Below are 23,315 nucleotides of genomic sequence, written 5' to 3'. Positions count from 1 at the left end.
TGTGACATCAGATAATTGAGAGGGCATCAAATTTGGCTCATGAGGCTATGAATAGATAAAGATCTGGGCTGCAGAGCCAAAACAACCCCCCCCCCCAGTGTAGATGACATGCCCTCTCGGTAGTGTTTTTCCCATAGTCCTTACTAGAATGTACATAGGCAAGTATATGTGTGACCACCATCTTTGATTAGAGGCTTCCATTCCATGCCCCTTAGGGATCAGCTTTCATGAAAATGAATATAGGCCTGATTTTTAAGCATTACATGGGAAGGCTAATAATAATAATTTTCTTGTTTGGGGTGTTACGTGGATCCTTGTTTAAACTGGAATCTCGGCTTCTCATTTATAGGCCAGGCAGGCGCTATGCTGCTAAGCTAACATTGCACGCAAAGCAGCTGAGAGTCTAGTTGAAATGAAAAGCTGGATGTATGCAACAACCAGTGGGAGAATCGTTCTTGCCTGACCTTGATAGAGATCTCAGCCAGAGAATAAAGTGCATTGTTCATAAAAAAGAGGAATTATTTATTGTATAACCATTTCAGACATAGGAACTGAGAAACAAAAATTTAATAGTTTGAAACTGTATCTGGTATTCTCATATGGTGGGGTCTGGAACATAACCCACCATATGAGTGGGGCTCTACTGTACAGTATACTAAATACAATATGTACATATAACAAACAATGAAACTGAGATACTACAATATAATACAATAAAACAATAAAAACTGAAAACATAGTGGCACATTTTGAAATGTCTATAGAGTTGAGGATTCCTTTCCTCTTCAGCCAAGGCACATCCTGACTCATAAAATCCAATGCTGAGCCCACTAACACACACATCACAGCCAAATTCTGCCTGACATCTGCACAAATCAGACAATACCTAGTGCTCATACCGCTCTTCTCATTCTACTTCCACATTTCACAATCCTCCACTGGTACACACAAATGCATGATCCACCCAGTCAGTTCAGTGTCTCCCAGTCAATTAGCAACCACTATCACCAGTCCCTCCTGAATGGGGAGGTGGTGCAACCACTCCTAAAAAGCCCACCCTGGATCCAATGGCACGTGACAGTTTCCACCTAGTCACAATACCCCGTCTTGTGAAAGTGCTTTGGGAAGGTAGTGACGGCTCACCACAGGTGTTCTTGGAGGAAGCCAGTTATTTTGACCCTTATCAGTTTGGGTTCCGACACTGCTTTAGGAGAGGGATGGAGGGAGTGCAACCCTGTTACTCTTGTTTTATCTCTCAGCAGCATTTGATATCATCAACCATGGTACCTCTCTGGGTTGGGGATTGAAAGCAGTGTTCTTCAATGGTTCTGCTCCTATCTTCAGAGTAGCACAGGGTGATTCCTTGTCTGCTGCCCCTTAGCAGTTATGCTGTGGAGTGTCACCATGCACTATTTTGTCTCCAGTGCTATTTAACATCTATATGACGCCATTGGGAGTGGTTGTTAGGTGATTTAAAGCACAATATCTTCAGTTACAGTAGGGCCCCGCTTATATGGCAGGTTAGGGACCAGACCTCCGCCGAACTGTGAAAACCACCGAAAAGCGGAACATCGATCAGGTGTAGTGCGGGGAGCTCCAGCTGACAGCGCTTGGACCCTGAAGCTCCCCGCGCAATAGCTGATCGATGTTCCGCTTTTCCGTGCATCGTCCTCTCCCCCCCTGCTTGCTCGCTCACTTGCCCTTGTTATGGTGGTAGAGTAGTGGTCCCCTTCTGCAGCAGGCTGCCTGCCATGGATTGCAGGGAGGGAGCTGCCCGCCGGCCTGCACCTGCTCGCTTGCCCCCCACCGCCTCCTTCGCTCGTCCCCCCTTGCCCGCTCATCCTCCCACCTGCCTGTTCCCTTGCTCATCCCCCTTGCCCACTAGCTCTCCCCCCTGCCCTCTCTCACCTTTCGCCACCCCCCTCGCTTGTTCCCCCTTGCCTGCTCCCTCTCCCCCCTGCCTGCTCGTTTGCTAGCTCGCTCTCCACCACCTCCCTCGACAATAAAATGGTGCCAGACGCCCTTCTTGGACTCAGCTGCTGAGCGCATCGTTAGAGCTTGGAAACGCTTCTTTTTTGAAGTACAACTCCCATCAGTCCAACTGTAGTTTAAAAAAGGAATGTTTCCAAGCTCTGACGATGCGCTCAGTAGCTGAGTCGGAGAAGGGTGTCAGGCGCCATCAGTTTGTGTGCTCACCGTCTCTCTGTATTCTGGCAATTTTCTGCCGCAAAAACGGAACAAGTGCCGAACAAATGGAACATGGATACAATTCAAAACTGCCGCATTAGCAAAGTTCTGAGAAGCAAAGCGCCGGAAAGCGAGGCCCTACTTTACGCTGATGTCACGAGCCCCATGGTTCCGACAGTGTTTGCGCTGGCGTGGTGGTGTTTGGCAGACGAAGAGGAAGGTGCAAGTGAACTGGGACAAACCAGGAGGAAGGATGAGAATCTAGCAACTTTGACTGGATGTTAGGGAAGGGGCCGTAGTCTTTGGCTTTTGTCCCTGTTCCCAGAGCAGGACACGTTATTGGGAAATGGAGAAGTTGTTGACCAGTTGGGAGGGGTGGCGGCGGTGACAGAGCCAGGGGAGCAGGTTGCAAGTACACTGTGTTGCAACCCCCTGTAACTGGAGCCTACTGCTGAACTCGTATCAAACACTTTTTAAAATAAAGCTCTCTCTATTACTTAAAAATAAGAGCCATTGTGGTGGTGCTTTAGGATGGTGAGCCAGGACAGCTGATGACACTCAGCTCTATTTCTCTGTAAATCTGAGCTGGGAGTGGACGTAAAAATTCTGAGCAGGTGTCTGGATGTAGTGGTGGGCTGGCTGAGGACCAATAAATTGAGACTGAATCCTGGAAAGATGGATTCTTACCCTGTAAGTGGGTAGTTCCCAGTTTCAGGAAATGGTTACTTGCCTGTTTTTGACAGGGGCACACTCTTTGAAGGAGCAGGTTTGTGGTTTGGGCGTACTCATCGATTTATCTTTGTTACTAGCTGTTCAAGTGACATCAGTAGCTATGATTGCCTTCTGTCAGCTTCAGATGTAAATCAACTATGGCTGTTCCTGGACAGAGATAATCTGACCACAGTGGTCCATGCATTGGTGGCCTTAAGGCTTGATTACTGTGTTGCATTCTATGTTGGTCCTGAAACTTCATTCAGTGCAAAATGCTACTATGAGACTACTGTCGGTAGCTAACCATCATCAGCATAATTGGACTTTTGTTGAAGCAGCTGCACTAGCTGCCTATACGCTATAAGGCCAGGTTCATGTGGTGCTCTTACTTCTCTACAAAGTGCTAAACAACTTGACTCTAAGCTGCTGGAGAGACTGCCCTTTCACTTGTACCTCTGAACAGCCATTCCATTCCATGATAGAAGACCTCATAGTAGTGCTGAGAGTTCCTAATACACTACCATTAATAGGGCTTTCAGTGTTGTTGTGTTGTGGATCCTTTAATGTTCAATTCATTATCACCTGAGATAAAATATGTTCCAGTAATCTAGTCTTTCAGGTGCCTGCTTAAGACCTTTTTATTTACCCAAGCTTTTTCTGAATGATTTTTTAAATTATTGTCTGCTGGTCACCTTCTGGTGTTGTACTGTTTTAAACTGTTATTTTGGTGTGTATTTTATATTTATTATTGGTGTTTTATAATGTAATACTTTATAATGTGAGTGATTTATACATTTTTAAAAATAAAATTTAAAAAATGAATATTCAGGGGATGGGAAGGTGCTCCTTTTCCAAGAAACTGATTGGCTCATAAAAAAAACACCCGTGAGTTCTTTTGTATTTTGGGAGAAAGAACTTGGATCATTTCCCGATCAATTTGAGGCAAGCAGCAGGGAGCTTGCCTTCTGTACTCTTCCCATACTAAATAAAGGAACATGTGATTTTTAGTATTTTAGTTTGGTTTTATTTGGAAGGCAAAAGCAGGTGTTCTTGGATTACTCCACAGTTTTCTCTCCCCGCCCTCCTCCTAGTGCTCAGTGGTGGAGCATCTGCTTTGCATACAGAAGGTCCCAGGTTGAGGAAGGGCTGGACTGGGAAAGGCTCCCTGGCAGAAACCCTGAAGAGCTGCTGTCAGTCAATGTAGGTGAGCCTTCTTCAGCCTTGGGTCCCCTGTTGCTGTTGGACTACAGTTCCCATCATACTCAGCAATTGGCTAAGCTGGCTGGGTATGATGGGAGTTGTAGTCCAGCAACAGTGGGAAACTCAAGCCTGAAAACTCAGACAACACTGAATTAGACGTGTGGATGGCCTGACAGGATATGAAAATGGAAATGGACTGCCTTCAAGTCGATCCTGAGTTATGGCTACCCTATGAATAGGGTTTTCATGGTAAGCGATATTCAGAGGGGGTTTACCGTTGCCTCCCTCTGCGGCTAGTCCTCCCCAGCTTGGCACAGCTGCACAAGCCAGCCCCTTCCTTGTCCGCAACTGCCAGCTGGGGGGCAACTGGGCTTCTTTGGACTATGCAGCTTGCCCATGGCTGCACAGGTGGCAGGGCACATAACCCCTGAGCCATTCACTGTGGGGGTGATCTTTAGCTGGTCCTTGACACCCAGGAGACACGAGTGGGGATTTGAACTCACAGACTCTGGACTCCCAGCCAGACTTTCCTTTTGTTTTAACTTTTTTTTTCTGAAGAAAAACATACAATTAAAACTGTCAAGCAAATGTGAACAAAGAGCAATAGGTAAATTCCGTATGCTTGTAAACCATGATATTAACATTCAGACATGACAGTAGATTTTCCACATGCAGTTAAGAGTGCAGAATCTAGGCAAATGTATGGGAAACTTACCTTATGCAAGCTCAGTTGAAATTGGAGAGGACTTGGCACAGTAAAACATTCCTGGTAGGTTATTCCCTTTTGACATTTGTTGGTATGTGCCTTAACAGGCTTACGTGCTATTCAAGCAAGCACTTGCCACTACCGACTCAGTGACGGGGAAGATTGAAAAAGGTGCCAGCCTTCCGTAAAGTCTGAAAATTGTGAAAACATAAAATTTCTTACTGATGCCGTATCTCCCATTTTCCAGTCTTGTCGAAATGTCTTCACAATGTATGTTTTTGTGCTGTTTGCTTTCCCTAAGCAATTACTTGTCTTGATTGGAAGAGAACAACTTCTGGTTATTTAATCTTGTGACTGCCTTTGTATTTGTAATTCTGAATGGTTTCTTTTTTGCTTTCCCTCTTTGTGTAGGTTACCTCTGATTACAGTTGCATTAGTTCAAGGGAAAGCTCTGGGAGGAGGCGCAGAACTGACCACTGCATGTGACTTCAGGTGGGATTAAAGGCATCACTGAGCAGACTTGGACTTTGTTCAGACATTATTTTTGCCCTAGGATTGTACCCAGGGAAGAGTGGCATCAGGTACTTGGTGCGATCTCACTTCTTCCTTTCTTGCTTGCTTCAATATTTTTTTTTAAAAAGCTGTAGTTTGTGTTTGATGTTGGCTTTAAAATTCAATATTGCTTTGGCTCTATGTTAGTAGAAAGGCAATTTAACAATTTTTACAAATGAGGGACAATTTTAAAGGGAAGTCCTGCAGCCATTTGAATCCTGCACTGTGTTTTATCCTATGTTGTGGAAAGGCTAGATTATGAGAAATCTTCCACAAAAAGAGAATTAGATACATACAAAGAAGAGCCCTGCCGAGGCCCCTCTAGTCCAGCACCCTGTTCTCATAGTGGCTAACCAGATGCCTATGAGAAGCCCACCACCAGGACCTGCACGCAGTAGCACTCTCCTCACTTGTGATTTCCAGCAACTTGGTATTCAGTGGTGTAATGTCTCCAACAGTGGAAGTACAGCATAGCCATTGTGGCTTGTAGCCATTGATCTTCCATTAATTTATCTAATCCTCTTTTAGAGGATTTTACCTTGCCGCCTAGGTCAAGCAATCCCTCCCCTTTTTTTATTTGAACAACTCATTTTGGAGAAAGGCTTGAGAATAAAATGCCTGTCTCTTTAAAAATCAATGGCCTAGATTTTCCAATAAATAGCAACCTTCCTGTCAGGTTTCAAGCATTCACCAGATACACAGGAATTTGCCTCTGATGTATTCTGTCTAGTAAGAGTAAATAGGAAAATCGCTCCCAATTCTCCCCTCTTTACTTCCACTAGACTATTGAAAAGTGTCAGTGACCTCCCTCCATAGGTGTTCTTTGTCATACCCCAAATGTAACAATACTGCCTGTAGTGGTGTTCCAAATTCACATGGCCATACCTGATTAGAAGACTGCATTCTACATTGGTCATCTACTGAACAACACGGGTGAGTTTAGAGAGTGAACTGTTTTCTTTTCATGCTATCTTACCTGCTTTCTCCCTCATCCTCTTTTATCTCCATTGCTAACTTTAAAAAAAAGCTTCTTAGTTTGAAACCTGGGGTTTGATGGTATACTTGGGACAACCCAGGGATCTTTCCTCTGCATGCCAGGCTCTTCTTTCAATCTACATGCTTTGTCGGAGGGCAGGGGAGGGGAGAACAGGCTGAATTGAAGGGCCAGTGTGATGCAGTGGTTAATGTGTTGGACTAGGCCCTGGAAGATTAGGGTTCAGATCCCTACTCAGCCATGAAGCTCACTGGGTGACACTGGGCCATTCCTTGTCGGCCTAACCTATCTCAGTTTTGTTGATAAGATAAAATGAGGAGTGGTAGAGAACTATATATACCATTGTGAGCAACTGGTGGGGTGCAGTGGGGGAAAGGTGAGAAATGATGTAATAATATAACAACAAACTGGCTCAGTAGCGACAAGAGAGCTAGCAGGTAGTTGTCCTCTCCCAGGTGGGGAATTAACCTGCAACTCTTCAAGTGACTTTTGTTCAGGGGGTGGTGGCAGATGTACTGTAAGTGGGAGGGTCTCAGCCTGGTCTTGCCTTCCAAGCAGCTGGGCATCCTTCATACTCATTTCCTGTAATGTGCTGCTGAATAATGATAGTGGCACAAGCATGCCAGCAAAATGCTAGCCATTTGGAATTCAGGCCTTCCAAAAGCATAGTGCTGGTCTTGTAAGCCACGCCCTTGGCCACAAATACAAAAGCAGAGTACATAAGTGGGGATCAGTTGTGTTAGAGTCCAGGGCTGGGGAACCTGCGGCCCTCCAGAGGTGGTTGGAATTCCAACTCCCATCAAACCCAGCCAGCATGGCTGAGGGTCAAGGACGGTGTCCACAGGTTCCCCAGCCCTGGTCTACACAGTACCTCTTTATGGTGCTCTTCTTTGCTTATTGTTTGGATAACTTCCTTTAGCCCCTGCCCTCCTTTTGGTGTGTGTAGCATTTGGCTCAAGTACCAATGTCCGGAGCTGACAGCACAAGACTTCGAATGTCAGTTCCTCATGTTTGAATCTGTGTAATTAGGTAGCTGATGTAATATCATATTGACCTGGTGCCCTGATCAGGATATTTGGCACGGAACATGATGAAGGCAGAATAGCTCTGTGTAGAAACAAGTTTTCAACTCCCTAAAAAAAAAAAAGCTTTGCCTTTAGCCATACAGTTTGGATATTACTGTGTAATTACCAGCATGAAATACTGTATAATTACAAACTTGCCTGGGGGAGGAGCTTTAGTTCATGTTTAATACTTCTGCTAACTGAAGATGTGACTTTAGTTTCAGTCGCATTCAAACTCCTCCTGGTGCTACTAGCAATAATATAGGGAGCGGGGGACAGGAAAGGCCTGATTATTATAATACTAGGCTAACATGGTTGCCTTTTCTGTGGCACCATCCAAGAGTACTCTGCTAATGTAAGAATAAAGAAACCAGGAGAAAATAGAGGGGAACTTGCCAACACCAAGGTTGGATTGGGTCAGTGTTGGCGTGGCTTTTTCCTCATGATCCCACCTCTCTCACATGGTTCCCATGTTCTTAGGTCTGTCAAAGAACTCATGTTTTGCATGAGTGAGGTCCTTGGGTCCTTCCCTGTTGCCTGTTCAAAGGAACTTCAGAAGAGCTCTGCTGGACCAGGTTAATGGTCCATCTTGTCCATCTCGTCCAGCATCCTGTTCTCACAGTGGCCAACCACATACCTATGGGAAGCCTCATGCAACAGCACTCTCCCCACTTGTGATTCTCACCAACTGGTATTGAGAGACATACTGCCTCCGACTGTGGCGGTAAAACAGAGTCGTCGTGGCTCATAGCATTGCTGGGAAGCACAAGTGTGTGAACTGGGTTTAAGTTCAGCCTATTCTGGTATAAGGGAACGTTGAAATTGGACTGGCAAATGAAAAGCTGAGTGGATTTGTCTCCTGAATAATCCACTCTTGCCTTGTCTGTACCTTTACATACATTTTAGAGGAGAGTTCTAGTGTGTGTATTTACACAGCAGTTTAGAGCAGGTCAGAGCTGAGCTGAGACGTCGTCTCTTTTAAAAGCCTACCATGCTGCTTGGAATTGAGAGGAATGTTGAAACATTGCCATTTCTGGCCTTGGGGTGGGCATTGTTTGCTGGAAACATCATTTAGGTAGGGTAGGATGGGGCAAGGCTTCCTCTGGTGGGTTCAGGTCGTCTGGGATGATGCATCATGGTTGCTGTATAATAGAGATTGTGCCCCCTCTCATTCTGAAATGGCACCACTGCTGCTTGTTGAACCAAGTTAGAAGTTGATAAGCCTTTGGGCACCCCACCCCGGTAGCTTTAGTTCCTAAGTCCTAAGCCTAGGTACATGGAACCGAAATCATGCCTTTTTCTTGCCCTGTTTCTCCTGCCTCCTCTTCAGTTTCTGAGTTTTATCGATTGATAGCTTTGGCAGGTGATTGGATTCCTGAAGTTCTTCCAGCTTGCTGCTTCTGCCATCCAGTATGCCCAGAAAATGCTGGTTGTCATCGTCGTCAACAACCACAATAGCAGCAGCAAACTTGTGACAGAACTGCTATAGTCATTCAGGCAAGGTAAAGTAACTGCTTAAGCTTGGAGGCAGCTCCCTGCTCCCCTCCCACCCACTGTATTCTTCTCCCCACCACCGAGAAATCGTGAGCTCCCCTTTCTTGCTGTGTTGTAAGTTCCTTTTAAAATTCTTTGCAACGTAGCCCTCTCCCTTCCCCATCGCATAAAAGGTGTCTGTCTGTCTTTTTCTTTTAATGAAGGTACCTGGCCAAATATGACAAGCAGGTGGTGCCTTGGCAAAAACATTAGAAAAGAAGGGCCTATATTGGGGGGTGGTGCCTATGATCCTCTTTATGCGAGTCTGTGTGTATTTGTGCAAGTCTCGTGCTTGGTATGCCAATGACTTCTTGTCCTGTTCTGGCCAGGCTGTGAGCCCACAGAATGCTGCTAGACAAGGAGCCAATTAGCTGAGGGTCTGAATTGTCCAGCAGTGAGAGGGAAGGTATCAAGTACCAATTCCACATAGCTGGGGCTAAGTTAGGGTGCTCAAGACCTAACCCAAGACATCTTCTGTGGGGAGATGATCTAGATAGGTGGAGGTAGTATGCTTCTGAATACCAGTTGCTAGAAACTGCAGGAGGGAAGAGTGCTCTTTGTATTCAGGTTCTGCCTGTGGGTTTCCCATGGGCAACTGGTTGGCCACTGTGAGAACAGGATACTGTACTAGATGAGACATTGGCCTGATCCAGCAGGCTATTCTTGTGTTCTTATGGAGATTGATGAGCTCAGCAAAGCAGTCAAATAGCAAAGGATGCTGCTGAATACACATTGAGAGCCAGAAGCAATTTAAAGAGGCAGAGGCCCGGTGGGAACCTTGAGAATCTTTAAACCCAGGGCTCCCCAGATGTTGCTGGGCTACAATTCCCGTTATCCCTGCCTGTTGACCATTCTGGCTGAGACTGATGGGAGTCAGAGTCAAACAATATCTAGAGGGCCACAAGGTTCCCCATCCTTGCATTAGACTGATAGTATCACTAGCTGAATTTCAGGTGTGCCTGCTCAGCTGGGAGTAAGTAAGGGCTCTGGGGGCAGTTCTTGAGGTGATACTGCTTCCTCTCTTGAGGAGTTTTAACTCGCCATCTCGAGGCCAGAGTCATGTTCTTTTCCTTTTGGGTTCTCCCTTGGATTGGACTACCCGTTGGTTTGGGATCTGTGTGATTCCTAAAGAAAACTCTGCATTGGTAAAGCCCTCCCCGCCACACACACTGCTGTAGAATCACTGCCTCGGGCTGAGATGTCTGGGATATGTCACTTCTGAGCCGTGGTGGCTGGTGCCCATTGGGACTTGTTGGTCTCACTGCCTAGTGGAGCTAGAGCCAATGACAGGCAGAGCCACCTTCGGACTGGTTGTAAGTAAGAAGGCAGGCTGGCTGGGGATAGTGTTTTGTGGAGCAGTGCCCCATTTGCCCTAGTGGACCAGTCTGGACTGCTTCTGAGATGTCAGCAGGCTTGAAAAGGTAGGAGAGTGCTGCCTATCTCTTCACAGCAACTAACTAGAAACTGATGTTGACTTCTGTATTTGCAAAGCACAATTGCAAAGCCTGAGGATGTGGACAGGATCCTTGGAGAAGTGAGAGCCACCACATGTCTTCTAGACCCCTGCCCTTCCTGGCTCATTAAATGCGCCAGAGAGGGACTGGCTGAGTGGGTGAAGGGAGTGATCAATGCCTCCTTACAACAAGGCAGAGTTCCAGTGTGCCTAAAGGAGGCAGTCGTAAGGCCTTTGTTGAAAAAGCCCTCCCTGGATCCCTCCATAATGGATAATTATCGGCCAGTGTCCAATATCCCATTTTTGGGCAAGGTAATAGAGCATGTGGTGGCCTCCCAGCTCCAAGGATTCCTGGATGAAACGGAGTAGCTAGATCCATTTCAGTCTGGTTTCAGGCCTGGTTATGGGATGGAGATGGCTTTGGTCGCCTTGGTGGACGACCTACGCAGAGAACTGGACAGGGGGAGTGTGTCCCTGTTGGTTCTGCTGGACCTCTCAGCGGCTTTCGATACCATCGACCATGGTATCCTTCTGGGCCGCCTTGATGGGATGGGACTTGGGGGCACTGTTTTACAGTGGCCCCGTTCCTTCCTGGAGGGACGAACCCAGAAAGTGGTGCTGGGGGATTCCTGTTTGACTCCTTGGCCGTTGGCCTGTGGGGTCCCTCAGGGCTCAGTTTTGTCCCCCATGCTATTTAACATCTACATGAAACCACTGGGAGAGGTTGTCCAGTGGTTTGGGGTTCGGTGCCATCAGTATGCTGATGACACCCAACTCTACATCTCCTTTCCACCTAACTCCAAGGAAGCTGTCTTGGTTTTAAACCGGTGTCTGTCATCAGTGGTGGACTGGATGAGGGCGAACAAATTGAAGCTTAATCCAGATAAGACAGAGGTGCTCCTGGTCAGTCAAAAGGCAAATCAGGGAATAGAGATTCAGCCTGTGCTGGATGGGGTTACACTCCCCCTGAAGACGCAGGTTCGCAGTTTGGGTGTGCTCCTGGACTCAGCTTTAAATCTGGAGGCTAAGGTTTCTGTGGTGGCCAGGAGTGCTTTTACACAATTAAGATTAGTGCGCCAACTGCGCCCGTCCCTTGAGCCGTCTGATCTGGCCATGGTGACACATGCCTTAGTTAAATCCCGTTTAGATTACTGTAACGCGCTCTACGTGGGGCTGCCTCTGAAGACTGTTCGGAAACTTCAGTTGGTGTAACGTGCTGCAGCCAGAATGTTAACTGGGGCTGGTTACAGGGACCATACGACTCCCCTGTTACAAAAGCTCCACTGGTTGCCACTCTGTTTCCGGACACAATTCAAAGTGCTGGTGATGACCTATAAAGCCCTATATGGCTTAGGTCCAGGCTATCTGTCAGACCGTATCTCCCTATATGAGCCTGCCCGGGCCCTGAGATCCTCAGGAGAGGCCCTTCTCTCAATACCTACATCCTCACAAGCACGACTAGTGGGGACGTGAGATAGGGCCTTTTCGGTGGCTGCCCCGAGGCTTTGGAACTCCCTTCCTAGGGAAGCAAGGATGGCCCCCTCCTTGCAGTCCTTCCGTCGGCAAGCAAAGACTTTTTTATTTCAACAAGCCTTTGGAACTGAAAGCTGTTAAGGACAGGACTTGAAGGGTGCTGCGTTGCTGTTGCCTAATTGTATTATTTTAAACTGAGTTTGAATTATTTTAAGTGTATGTATGAATGGTTTTAATACTGTAAATTGTTTGATTGGATGTTAATCTAGACTTTTGTATGTTTTTAATTATATGTGTGCTTTTATCTGGAAGCCGCCATGAGTTCCAGTTTTGGAAAAAGGGCGGGGCAAAAATAATGATAATAAATAAATAAATAAATAATTGCGCATGGGCAGAATGCACATCACTTTGTGTATAAGTGATATCAGAGGATAGTAAGTAGATTTAGAGATGTGTGACTCCAATACTTTCTTTCATAACACTCCCCCCTCCCCTTGCTCTCCCTGCTTGCCTATTAATAAAGCTACCAAGATGCGATAGTTCAGACTCTTGTGTACTTCCAAGGTTGCCTGTACTTCTGTCCTAGGAAAACTGTAAACATCATTAGTATTCCAGAGCAGACCATCTGAATCACAAGTTCATATCATTAAAGAGGAACACACAAGTGTTGTCTTGTAATGATTATGGCCTTTTTACCTCTTCTGTTTCAATCCAGAGCAGCATTTCAGTCAATAAGATATTTTTACAAAATATTTGAAATGAAGTTTCCTCTGTTCACAATCCTCCTTTCTTATGTATATGGCTACACAGAGTGTTCAGATATGATTTGCTCTTGAGAAATACAGCTGACAAAACACTCCTGCAAGCTTAGTGTGGCATGTTTGTGTGAGCAGTTGATGTCCCAGAAATCACAGTATATGTAGGCTAAGAAAATAGCAGGATGGCTCTATGCATGGAGCTTGATGGGTATTTGTTTTTAGTCTCCAATTGGTCTGTTGAGTACCCTGTATCTGTGTTGCCCTGTAAAAATCAGACTGATGTTTTTATGCATTTGAATTTTGAACACATTTTTAGAGCTGCAGAGGTGGCTGGCCTGTTCGGAAAAATGGGTCACTGCCTTGCCAAGCTCAATCTGCCTTCAACCAGCCCCCATGCCTACCTCCTTGCTTACAACCAATCCAGGGGGTGGCACTGGCTGCCAGCTTCCTTCTCCTCGGTGTCAGTGTCACCCTTCTCCAGTGCTGGAGGAGGATAGGGGACAAAGCTAGAATTAGCTGGTTCTGCCTCTAATTGGCTGCAGCTTCACCTACAGGGTGGATCCAGGGTGTGGTCAATGCATCATTGCGGGAGGGAGTAGTTCCAACCTTGAAAGAGGCGGTGATCCGACCACTCCTGAAAAACCCCACCCTGGACCCATTGGTTTGTGACAACTACCAACCAGTTGCAAATACCCCCTTTTTAGGGAAGGTGATTGAGAGGGTTGTGGTGCAGCAATTGCAAGTACAGATAACAGATTATCTTGACCCGTTCCAGTCTGGGTTCAGGCCTGGTTATGGGACTGAATTGGCCTTGGTTGCCCTGATGGATGGCCTTTATCAAGAGAAGGACAGGGGGAGTGTGACCCTGTTATTCTTACTTGATCTCTTAGTGACTTTTGATACCATTGACCATGGTATCCTTCTGGGCCGACTTGGTGAGACGGGTATTGGAGGCACTGTTTTACAGTGGTTGCGATCCTATCTCCAAGGTCATTTTCAGAGAATAGCATGGGGTGATTGTCTTTCAGCCCCCTGGCAGTTGTGCTATGGGATTCTGCAGGGTACCATCTTGTCCCCCATGCTGTTTAACATCTATATGAAGCCCTTGGGAGCAGTCATCAGGAGATTTGGGGCGAGATGTCAGCAGTATGCTGATGATACCCAGCTCCATTTCTCTGTAACATCTGAATCGGGAGAGGCCGTGCAAGCCCTGGACCGCTGCCTGGACTCTGTGGTGGGCTGCATGAGGACCAATAAACTGAGTCTGAATCCTAGCAAGACGGAGGAACTGTGTGTTGTTGGTTCCCGAGTTCGGATAATTGGTCAGTTGCCTGCTTTGGATGGGGTCGTAATCCCTCTGAAAGAGCAGGTTCGTAGTTTGGGGATGCTCCTGGATCCATCTTTGTCACTAGAGGCCCAGGTGACCTCCGTGGCTAGGAGTGCCTTCTACAATCTTCGGCTGGTAAGACAGCTACGGCCGTTTCTGGACTGGGATAGCCTGACCACTGTTGTCCATGCACTGGTAACCTCCAGGCTGGATTACTGTAATGCACTCTATGTGGGGCTGCCATTGAGGTTGGTCCGGAAGCTGCAGCTGGTACAAAATGTGGCGGTGAGACTGCTCACTGGGCAGGGTATTGCCAATATGTCACCCCGCTGCTGAAAGAATTGCACTGGCTGCCCATTTGCTACCAAGCCAAGTTCAAGGTTCTTGTTTTGCTGTACAAAGCCCTATACAGCTCAGGCCAGGATACCTGAAAGACCATCTTCTCCCTTACATACCCAGTTAATCACTGCACTCTGCAGGTGAGGGCCTCCTGCAGATACCATCTTATCAGGAGGTCCGTTCCGCACAATATAGGAAATGGACCTTTAGTGTGGCAGCATCTACCCTGTGGAACTCTCCCTTTGAATATTAGGCAGGCGCCATCTCTGCTATCTTTTCAGTGCCTACTAAAAACCTTCCTCTTTCAACAAGCCTTTTAAGTTGACACCTATCCCAGTCTGCGTCTGTGTTGGAATTGCTTTTTAATATGTTCTTAAACCTTCTTTTTAAAAATGTTTTTAATCTTAGATGTTTTGAAAGCTTTTTTTAAGAAACGTTTTTAAAGATGTTTTGTTTTGCTGTGTTTTGAGGTTTTTATGATGTTTTAAAGTTTTTGGTGCTTTTGTTTGCTGCCCTGGGCTTCTACCAGGAGGAAGGGTGGGATGTTGTTGTTGTTGTTGTTGTTATTAAACAATAATAATAATAATAATAATAATAAATACAGTTGGCCTGTGTCTTCTGCCCTACCAGTCCCAATGGACTCCCGCCACCACTGGCTGCAAGAATACAATTTAAAGATGCAGATCATATGATTTCATTACTAAGCACTACCTTCCAAAATCATATTCTTTTGAGGTAGTTCATCTGCTTTTTAAAGTAGGTCATTATTTGGAACGAACGGATTTTATTTTTCCAACTACCTGCAATATAGGAACGTAGGAAGCTCCCTTATACAGTAGGGCCCCGCTTACCGGCGCTTCGCTTACTGGCGTTCCACTAATGCGGCAGCTTTCGTTTTCCATTTTAAAGCCGATTTTTGCTGTTTTGCGACGTTTCCGCGTCATTTGCATGCGACGGCCCCATTATAGTCTATGGGTTCCGCTTTACGGCAGGGGCCTGATCCCTAACCCGCCGTATAAACGGGGCCCTCCTGTACTGAGTCAGACTTTTGGTCCCTCTAGCTCAGTATTGCCTCTACTGACTGGGAACAGCTCTCCAGGGTTTCAGGCAAAGGTCTCTCCCAGCCCTGCCTGGAGAAGGTGGGGATTGAATCCGGGACCCTTTGTATGCAAAACATGTGCTCTGCTGCTGAGTCTCAGCCCTTCCCCTAAGTTGTGTGCTGAACAATTTATGTCCTGCTTCAAACAATGCAACCACATCTCTGTATCAGGGCCAAAGTTGCCATTTCTCCAGCAGTAGCGCTGCAGTGTTTTGGATTATTGTCTAGTTGGTAGCATTTTTCTGTTTGTTAAAGAAGGACCTACCTATTAATACCAATAATCCAGACCTATCTGTATGTATCTGAAAACAGATTTAAACAAGTTCTATTCCCCAGGCTACCTTAAGCCCATGCTGAGTGCTGAAGATGATTCATCTGCATGGCTGAATTCTTTGTAGCACCTGTGATGATACTGGCTTTTGTCCCCCTAATGCTCTTTCTTGTGTAGGGTGGAAACATGGAGGATGGGTGGCAGCAATGTGTGGTGGGTTGCACATGTATCAGGATTTCTGTTTCTTCTACTCTCAAGTTGTTATAGTATCTCTTCCTTTTCTTTTTCTTTCAGTAAAGTTGATGGGAGAAACCCTGCTAGTTCTGCCTACTTAGTAAATAGTCCATATAAGCAAAGAGCCTTTTTAGTGGTAGCCTTACAACTAGAGAATTTGTTTCCTTTTGAAAGCCAGATAAACACGACTTTAAGACTTTTAAAGGGGACAGTCTTATTCAAAGGCTTTTTTACAAGGATTAATTGTTGGGTGTTTTTATCTGCCCACAGTCCATTCATATCACTTGTCTCTTTCCTTTTTTAATGATATTTTGCAGAGGTTGTAGCATATTTTTTATTTGTTGTTGTTGTAAGATACCTTAAGTTCTCTTGTATGAAGAAAGGTGGTGTAGAAATCAGTAAACAATGAAGAGGCTAAATACCTGAGCGTACAATACTGCTGCCCATCTCCCCAAATCATTGCAACATGGCAGAATTTACTAATCTCCATATGGTCTCTTGTCTCCTGTATAATCCTGATCTTAACCTTATCCATTTTCCCTCCTTCATAACCATCTTCCCTATAAACAGACTTGTCTGTTGCCTACCATTTCTCTTCTTTCTCTCCATTCCTCTTTCCTCATTTCTTCCTGATCCACATTTGACATTCTCTCTCTTGCCTGATGGGCACTCTGTTTGTGGCAAGATTTCATCACCACAAGCACAATGCAAGATAATTTCAGAAATGGCACAGACAGTGTGAGCTGGGAAGATCGGTAGGTGCTGTCAGACCACTTTCTGTAGCATGCCTACTCATCACTGCCCCTCTTCCAACAAACTGCAGAGATGTGATTAAGTTCACAAGATATAAAATAACAAGAGCCCTGCTGGATCAGACCAAAGGCCCAACTAGTCCAGCATCATGTTCTCTCAGTGGCCAACCAGATGCCTGTGGGAAGCCTGTAAGCAGGACATGAGTGCAACAGCAACTTTTCCTATTGGTTCCCCCCAGCACACTGCCTCTGATCTTAGCTGTAATATACAGCCAACATGGCTAGTAGTCTTTGATAGCTTCATCCTTCATGAATTTGTCAAATTGCCTTTTATAGCTGTCCAAGCTGATGTCCATTATTGCACCTTGTGGTAGTCAAATCTGTAGTTTAACTATGTGCTGTGTGAAGAAGTATTTCTTTTGCCTGTCCTGAAATTTCAAACATTCACTTTCATTGGATGGTCCAAAGTTCTAGTATTATATGAAAGAGGGAGAAAAAAGTCCTGTCTGCTTTCTGCATAGTGTGCATAATTTTCTGCACCTCTATCATGTCCACCTTGCCTTTTTTTCTAAACAAAATCCCAAATGTTGCATCCTGTCCTTGAATGGGAGATGCTGCAGCCCCTTGATCTTTTTGGTTGCCCTTTTCTGAATCTTTTCCAACTCAACCACTAACTGTACTAGTTTTCTCCTGGAAGGTGGCATTAACTTCAGCATTCTGTGATGCATTGTGCCCCCCTCCCCCCCCCGCATGAGATGCAACACAAGGCAAGATCCTGACCTCAATAGCAATTAGCCATTCCCCCCTCCTTCCCTAGAATATAGGACAATATCCCTGTTAGCCAGATCTTATTTTTCTCGGTTTTTCCCCCTGCCACTTCTTACTTCTCAGATACTGCAGGGCAACATGTAAGTTTCTTCACTAAAATCCCACTCCCTTATTCTTGCCTAAATTACAAGAATGTATTTGACATTCTCTTTTCTCACAAAAGTGCTTGAAAATTAGCTAACTTTTCAGTTCCATAATCACTACCTGGACCAATTTCAAACTGATTTGACCCATCCCCCAAGCTTTGCCTTTTTGTTGATTGTGTTTGTATAATATGTGCTACTTATTTTACTGTGCTGTACTTTTGTTCTATGAGATATATTGTTCTGGGTTTTCCCCAAATATATCCAAAGATTTCTGCTCCGTAACAAATGCTACTGTTATCAGCTGCAGTCTCTTTTTAGAACCCCTCTCCACAAATAATTTTAATAATGTCACTGAAACACCATACCTTCTTTTATTTTACTTTATTATAGTTAATATTCACATTCATTGGGAATTTGTATTTCTGATTTTTGAGGGGTAGAGGCATTTCTTAACTCAGTTCATATCAATTTGTTTGATTTAGGTTTTATAGTATTTTGCTCTTTAACTTGCAACCTGCTGTTCTAAGCAGCTCAGGGCAGCATTTTCTCTCATTTTTAATTTTCCAGTGAATTTGGTTAGGGTAGCCAAGAGGTTATGACCAAGGCCACCTAGGGCTAATGCAGATGGGGGCGGGAGAATCTCTTAACCTTGATCAGAGTCAACATTTCTGCTTGTCACTCATATTGTGGTGAATGTTTCATTGCCCTCTGGTGAAGATGACAGTAGGAACTCTACTCTGTTTTGGAGCAGGGATCACCCCATTGTACAGTTTTGGAGGGCTCCATGCAGTGACGGGAGGGGAGGATCCAAACAACTTTTCTAGCTCATAAGCTAGAAAACAAAACTGGCTGTTTTCATGGTGAGGCATTTGGTTACCCTATTAAAACAAGCCCCAGACTGTCTCCAAAAGGAAAGATGGAGGAGTGGCTATTTTGGTGGCAGATAGCCAAGCGACTCGGAATGTCTTTGGCCAGCTGGCACCAAAATAGCCCCCTACTCAGCCTGAAAAGTTTGTACCTGGAGAAGAGAGCAGGGGCAAGATCTATGGTTGCCATCCTATGCACACTTGCTCGGGATTAAGCCCCATTTAGCACACTTGCTTTCAAAGTAAATATGGATAGAGAACGGTGTGGTCCTGATGACAACAGATGTTGGCTTGGCTGCAAAAGTCAGCCAAAACTTGTGGATCAGGGGTGAGTCAAAGAACTGTGACCTCTTATCTCCAGCCTGAATTGTCTCCTCCCACTTCACAGAAAGAAAATCCCTCCCACTCGTCATCTGATTTCAGCTCCATAGCCATAGGATTTTATGTGTATGTTAATTAGAACTCATGCAATTGAAAATGAGCATCAGTTGTCCTCAAACTACCCTGAGACACATGATGAGATGGTCATAAGAATAAGCCCTTATATATTTCTGAACTGGAATGTAATATTAAATCCAAGCGTTAATGTTTGAAAATTCTAGTTTCTCATTTTAGATTAAGGCTTTTCTCCCCCTTTAAGGTGGTGCATTTGTTTTGTATTACTTACTTTGGATAAAATCTCTGAAAATCACTTGCTAGATGCAATGTTAGCTTGCCTAGCATTAGACAATGTAGTCTGCAAGACTTGCTGTCAAAAATTGTGCTTTTCATAGAAATAAAGCAAAGAGATCTGAGATAGTGTGACTGCTAAGCTTCAGTATAAATTAACTACTGGATTCTTGTTTCTCACCGACAGGTTAATGACCCCAGAGGGTGAAATTAGATTTGTCCACAAGCAGATGGGCTTAGTACCAGGCTGGGGAGGAGCTGCCAGGCTCGTACAAATCCTTGGCAGCAGCCCTGCCCTCAGATTGCTGAGTGGTGCCATAAAACTGGAGCCAGAGAGTGCCCTTCGTATTGGCCTGGTAGAAGCAGTGTTGTCCTCATCTGATGAACCTGAATCGCTAGAAGAAACACGCACGTGGCTCCAGCCATACACAAAAGGCCCTGCTGCAGTAATTCAGGCTGTGAAGAAAGTAGTTTCAACAGGACGAGAGCTGCGGTTCGAAGCTGCCTTAATGACAGAAAAAGAGACTTTTGGAACTGTTTGGGGTGGGCCTGCCAATTTACAGGCCTTAGCTCAGAGAACAAAACATAAATAAATTATACACAAAAGTAGCCTGGATATTTCTTTTCCAAATAAACAGCTGCTGCCAAATAGGGATTTGTAGGAAACGGTTAAGAATTTTATCAGTTCAGTGGGCATTGGAGTACATTTGGTTATAAGCCCCTGTACTCTGATTACAGCTAAAGAGAGATTACAGCGCAGAGAGGTAAGCGGCGGCAACACAGCCAAAGCTCTGCTCACGGCCGGAGTTCGATTCCAATGGAAGAAGGAAGTTGAATCTCCAGTAAAAGAGGTCGAGGTCCTCTCAGCCTTCCATCCATCCGTGGTCGGTAAAATGAGTACCCGGCATATGCTGGGGGGTAAAGAAAGGCCGGGGAAGAAACTGGCAATCCCACCCCATATATATGGTCTGCCTAGTAAATGTCGCAAGACGTCACCCTAAGAGAAACAACTCGCACTATAAGTGCGGGGACAACTTTACCTTTAGAGATTAGGAAAATTTGTTCTTGAAAAATAAAAGAAAGGCTGAGACTTCTATTGCAGGAGCTTAGTCCCAAGTAGGGTAAAAAAAGATTCCCTTACAGCAACTAACAGCATATTGCAAGTGGATACTGTATGCTTATGGAGTCTGCAAATCACCAGGGAAACACTCACACCAAGCCGTGATGGAGTATGTCCCAATAACTGCACAGGATTGTGTCTCACTTGTGTAGTAATTATATTTTATTACAAAAGTACTTGGGATATTCGTTAAAACAACTTTTTACGAGAACAACTCACCTAGGTCTTCGTGCAGATAAAAGTTAGCAGACATGTGAACATCCTTTAAATTTAACTACTCTTATGAAATACCAGTGATGATTTCTAACCTGTGCATCAAAGGCATATTTTATGAATGTCCCAAACTTGCTTTGTGAGTAGGTCCTAATTACTCCAATTGACCTTATTTGCTCCAGTCAGGCTATGTAAGAAAACATCTTCAGGTTTACTCACACCTACAAACTTAGTTGCATACAAATTTCATTTGCAATATACAACTAATAGCTGGGACAGATTTTTTTTATGTAAGTTCTGTTTAAGAAAAGCTGCCTGTTACCTTTTTATTTTATCAAAAATATTTTGGAAATAACAGCTGCTGGGTGCCTGTAAAGGTAATGGGATAAAAATGCGGCTCTAACTCAAGCTTCCTAACATTAGAAAGCACTTTTGGCTGGCTGCTTTGTGGAAACAGTTAATATGGACATTGGTGGGCTTTTTTTACAATATGTTTGATGCAGAAACTCCTTCGTACTAGTGTTAGAACTGTAAGAGCTTCAAGTCAAAACAAGAAATTGCTTCTATTCTTTTTGTAATACTGTTACTGGCGTTTCTTTCTAATAGTAACCCTGCTATTTTTCTTTTTATATGTCAGCTTAGAGAAAATAAGGGCTTTTTGTAGCCAGTAATTACAGCTGTTGATTAAGCAAACAAAAGAGTACAGATTTGTTTTGTTTTTTAGTGATATTGTACACTTGGTGTACAAAATGACATATCAGGCAGTCCCTTGCAGCAAGAGATTTGCAGTGATGGGTGTTGCATGATTTGAAATGTATCAACTTAGCTTGCCGCTTCTTCTTTGTAACTCGCTCATCCTAAAGAAATACTAGTTTTCATAATAGGTTTTCACAGCTCAAGACACCATTGCTAACCTACTGAGTGCAGAATTAGGGCAAATATCTGTACTTCACTTGAGATTAGATAAGAGCAGGTGCTGTAACAGCTAACAACTGCACTTGGAAAACAGCAAGACCTTCCTCTTCCTAGCTCAAAGCGTGGTGTGATATGAAATAAGACCCTTCCCCTTTTGGAGGGGGGTGAGTCATAGTAAGCCTGCATTTTGGCTTATCAAGACCAGACAGGTTTATAAGTCCCTGCTGGAGGCTAGTACAGAAAATCCAAGAAGTCTACAACTAGGCTCTCTGAATTCACTTAATTTGTATACTCTTAGAGCGGTCCGTAAATTTGCTTGATATTGCAGCTGCTTTGTTGAAAGGAAGGCATGGTGCTGGGGTGTGTAAGCAGAATATGCTGAAGATCTATATATCATTAGAGCCCCACAAATACCTGAAATAAATTGTTAGCAGAAACATTGGGAGAGTAGTCTTAATGGTAGACACTCAGGTGCTATGTCGACAAAATAAGATTTATTCTTGTCTTGAGATTAAAGCTTTACATTAGCTGAATGTTAGAGGTGCCTATACTTGGAGCCTTATCTTTTCCCTGACCTAAAAACCTTAATTATCTTATGAAACTAGTTCAAGCATGAGACTGAGCTAAATTATTTAAATTTGCATAAATCACCTATTTACTTGGACTTAAAAGTATACTGTCTCCTGTTCAGTTCCTGTGGGGATAGATAAAACATATGCTCAAAGCTGTGTGAGATCCATGTACAGAAACAGGCTGACTTTCATGTAGCTGGAGAGATCTCTATCCAGGTGTAGTTATGTGCAACTAGAGCTTGATTGGTACAATTTAATAACTAGTTAGCCAGTTCTGCCACTTTTGATATGAGGACCACACGGGTTGTTAAGCTTGAGAATGGACGGGAAAGAATAGCTTTGCAGAATTACCGAGGTCTGTGTTGAATGCTTGACACTTTACTAACAACATTCACCAAACAATACCCAGTAACCGGGCACTTAGCAAAAGGGATTTCTATTTTGTGCTATTCAGCTGTATTAAATAGGTGTCAGAAATTCCATCTTTATGCAAAAAACTGTTGCCATGGCTTATGATCATGGCTTTGGAATGGAAGGCTGCTAGTCTTTAACTTCATGCACAAACAGTACCCAGCTCACATGGTTTGATATAACATTTGTTGACACTTTTCAGTGTTTATGCAAGCTTGTTATATGTGAAAGCAGCTAGTGCTCAAGAGGTGGAAGGTAAGAATTGAAGCACAGACAGTAACTGGAACAGAGTGTGGGGTTCAAGGTCTTTATCTTTCCATCTTCAGGTACTACACTATCATTTTTAGATACTGAACACTACTTGTACTCAGTTCCTATATATTACTTTCAAAGGAAACATCCATAAAAACATATTGAAACCAGTGAAATGATAGTAGCTTTCTGCACATTTGACAGCCTTACAGGAGAAGTCTTTGCAAAATGTTTCTCATTTCAGTATGCTTATATGCTGCAGGCTGTCTTACAACTGCTGTCATATTGCTATATCTTCTCTATGCAGGGAAAGGTAGGGTTATTTAGTGCTTCCTCTGTTGCCCTGAATGGCTACAATATGCACATTGAAACATTTCCTGCATAAATTATTTAGGCTACAGTCCTACAGCTGGCCAAAGGCTAGCTAAGGAGACATAGGAGATGGTGTAAGTACTGCTCTACTGATGAACAGGAAGGGCCGTGGGCAAAACACCTACATCAGAGACCTCTCACTACACCCACAAAAAACTTGTTGGCAGTGTTCTTGGCAAGTGTAGGACAAAATAGTATGCTCTACAGCAGTAGTTCTATGAAGTGCCCCTGCTGTCCCAACATTATGCCAGCTCTGCCCCTTCCCCACAAGATAGCAGGGATCTAGATGTGATGGTTTTTCCACCAAAGAATCTACACCCCCCCCACCTCACACAACAGGATGTCTCTGCCTGATACC

General features: G+C 44.5%; 1 protein-coding gene across 1 annotated transcript in view; it reads left to right on the top strand.

Annotated features, from left to right (window-relative positions):
• The window catches only part of ECHDC1 (ethylmalonyl-CoA decarboxylase 1), a 40,888-nt gene extending 21,180 nt beyond the window's left edge, over positions 1 to 19,708 (top strand). The window contains 2 exon segments of the mRNA XM_061623794.1: positions 5,160 to 5,296; positions 19,290 to 19,708. Coding sequence (XP_061479778.1) covers positions 5,160 to 5,296; positions 19,290 to 19,695 — 543 coding nt within the window. The 3' untranslated portion in view covers positions 19,696 to 19,708.
• The last annotated feature ends 3,607 nt before the right edge of the window (positions 19,709 to 23,315 follow it).

This window comes from Rhineura floridana, chromosome 4 (assembly GCF_030035675.1).
Source record: "Rhineura floridana isolate rRhiFlo1 chromosome 4, rRhiFlo1.hap2, whole genome shotgun sequence".
NCBI lineage: Eukaryota > Metazoa > Chordata > Lepidosauria > Squamata > Rhineuridae > Rhineura > Rhineura floridana.
This window is presented reverse-complemented; position numbering and strand designations above follow the sequence as displayed.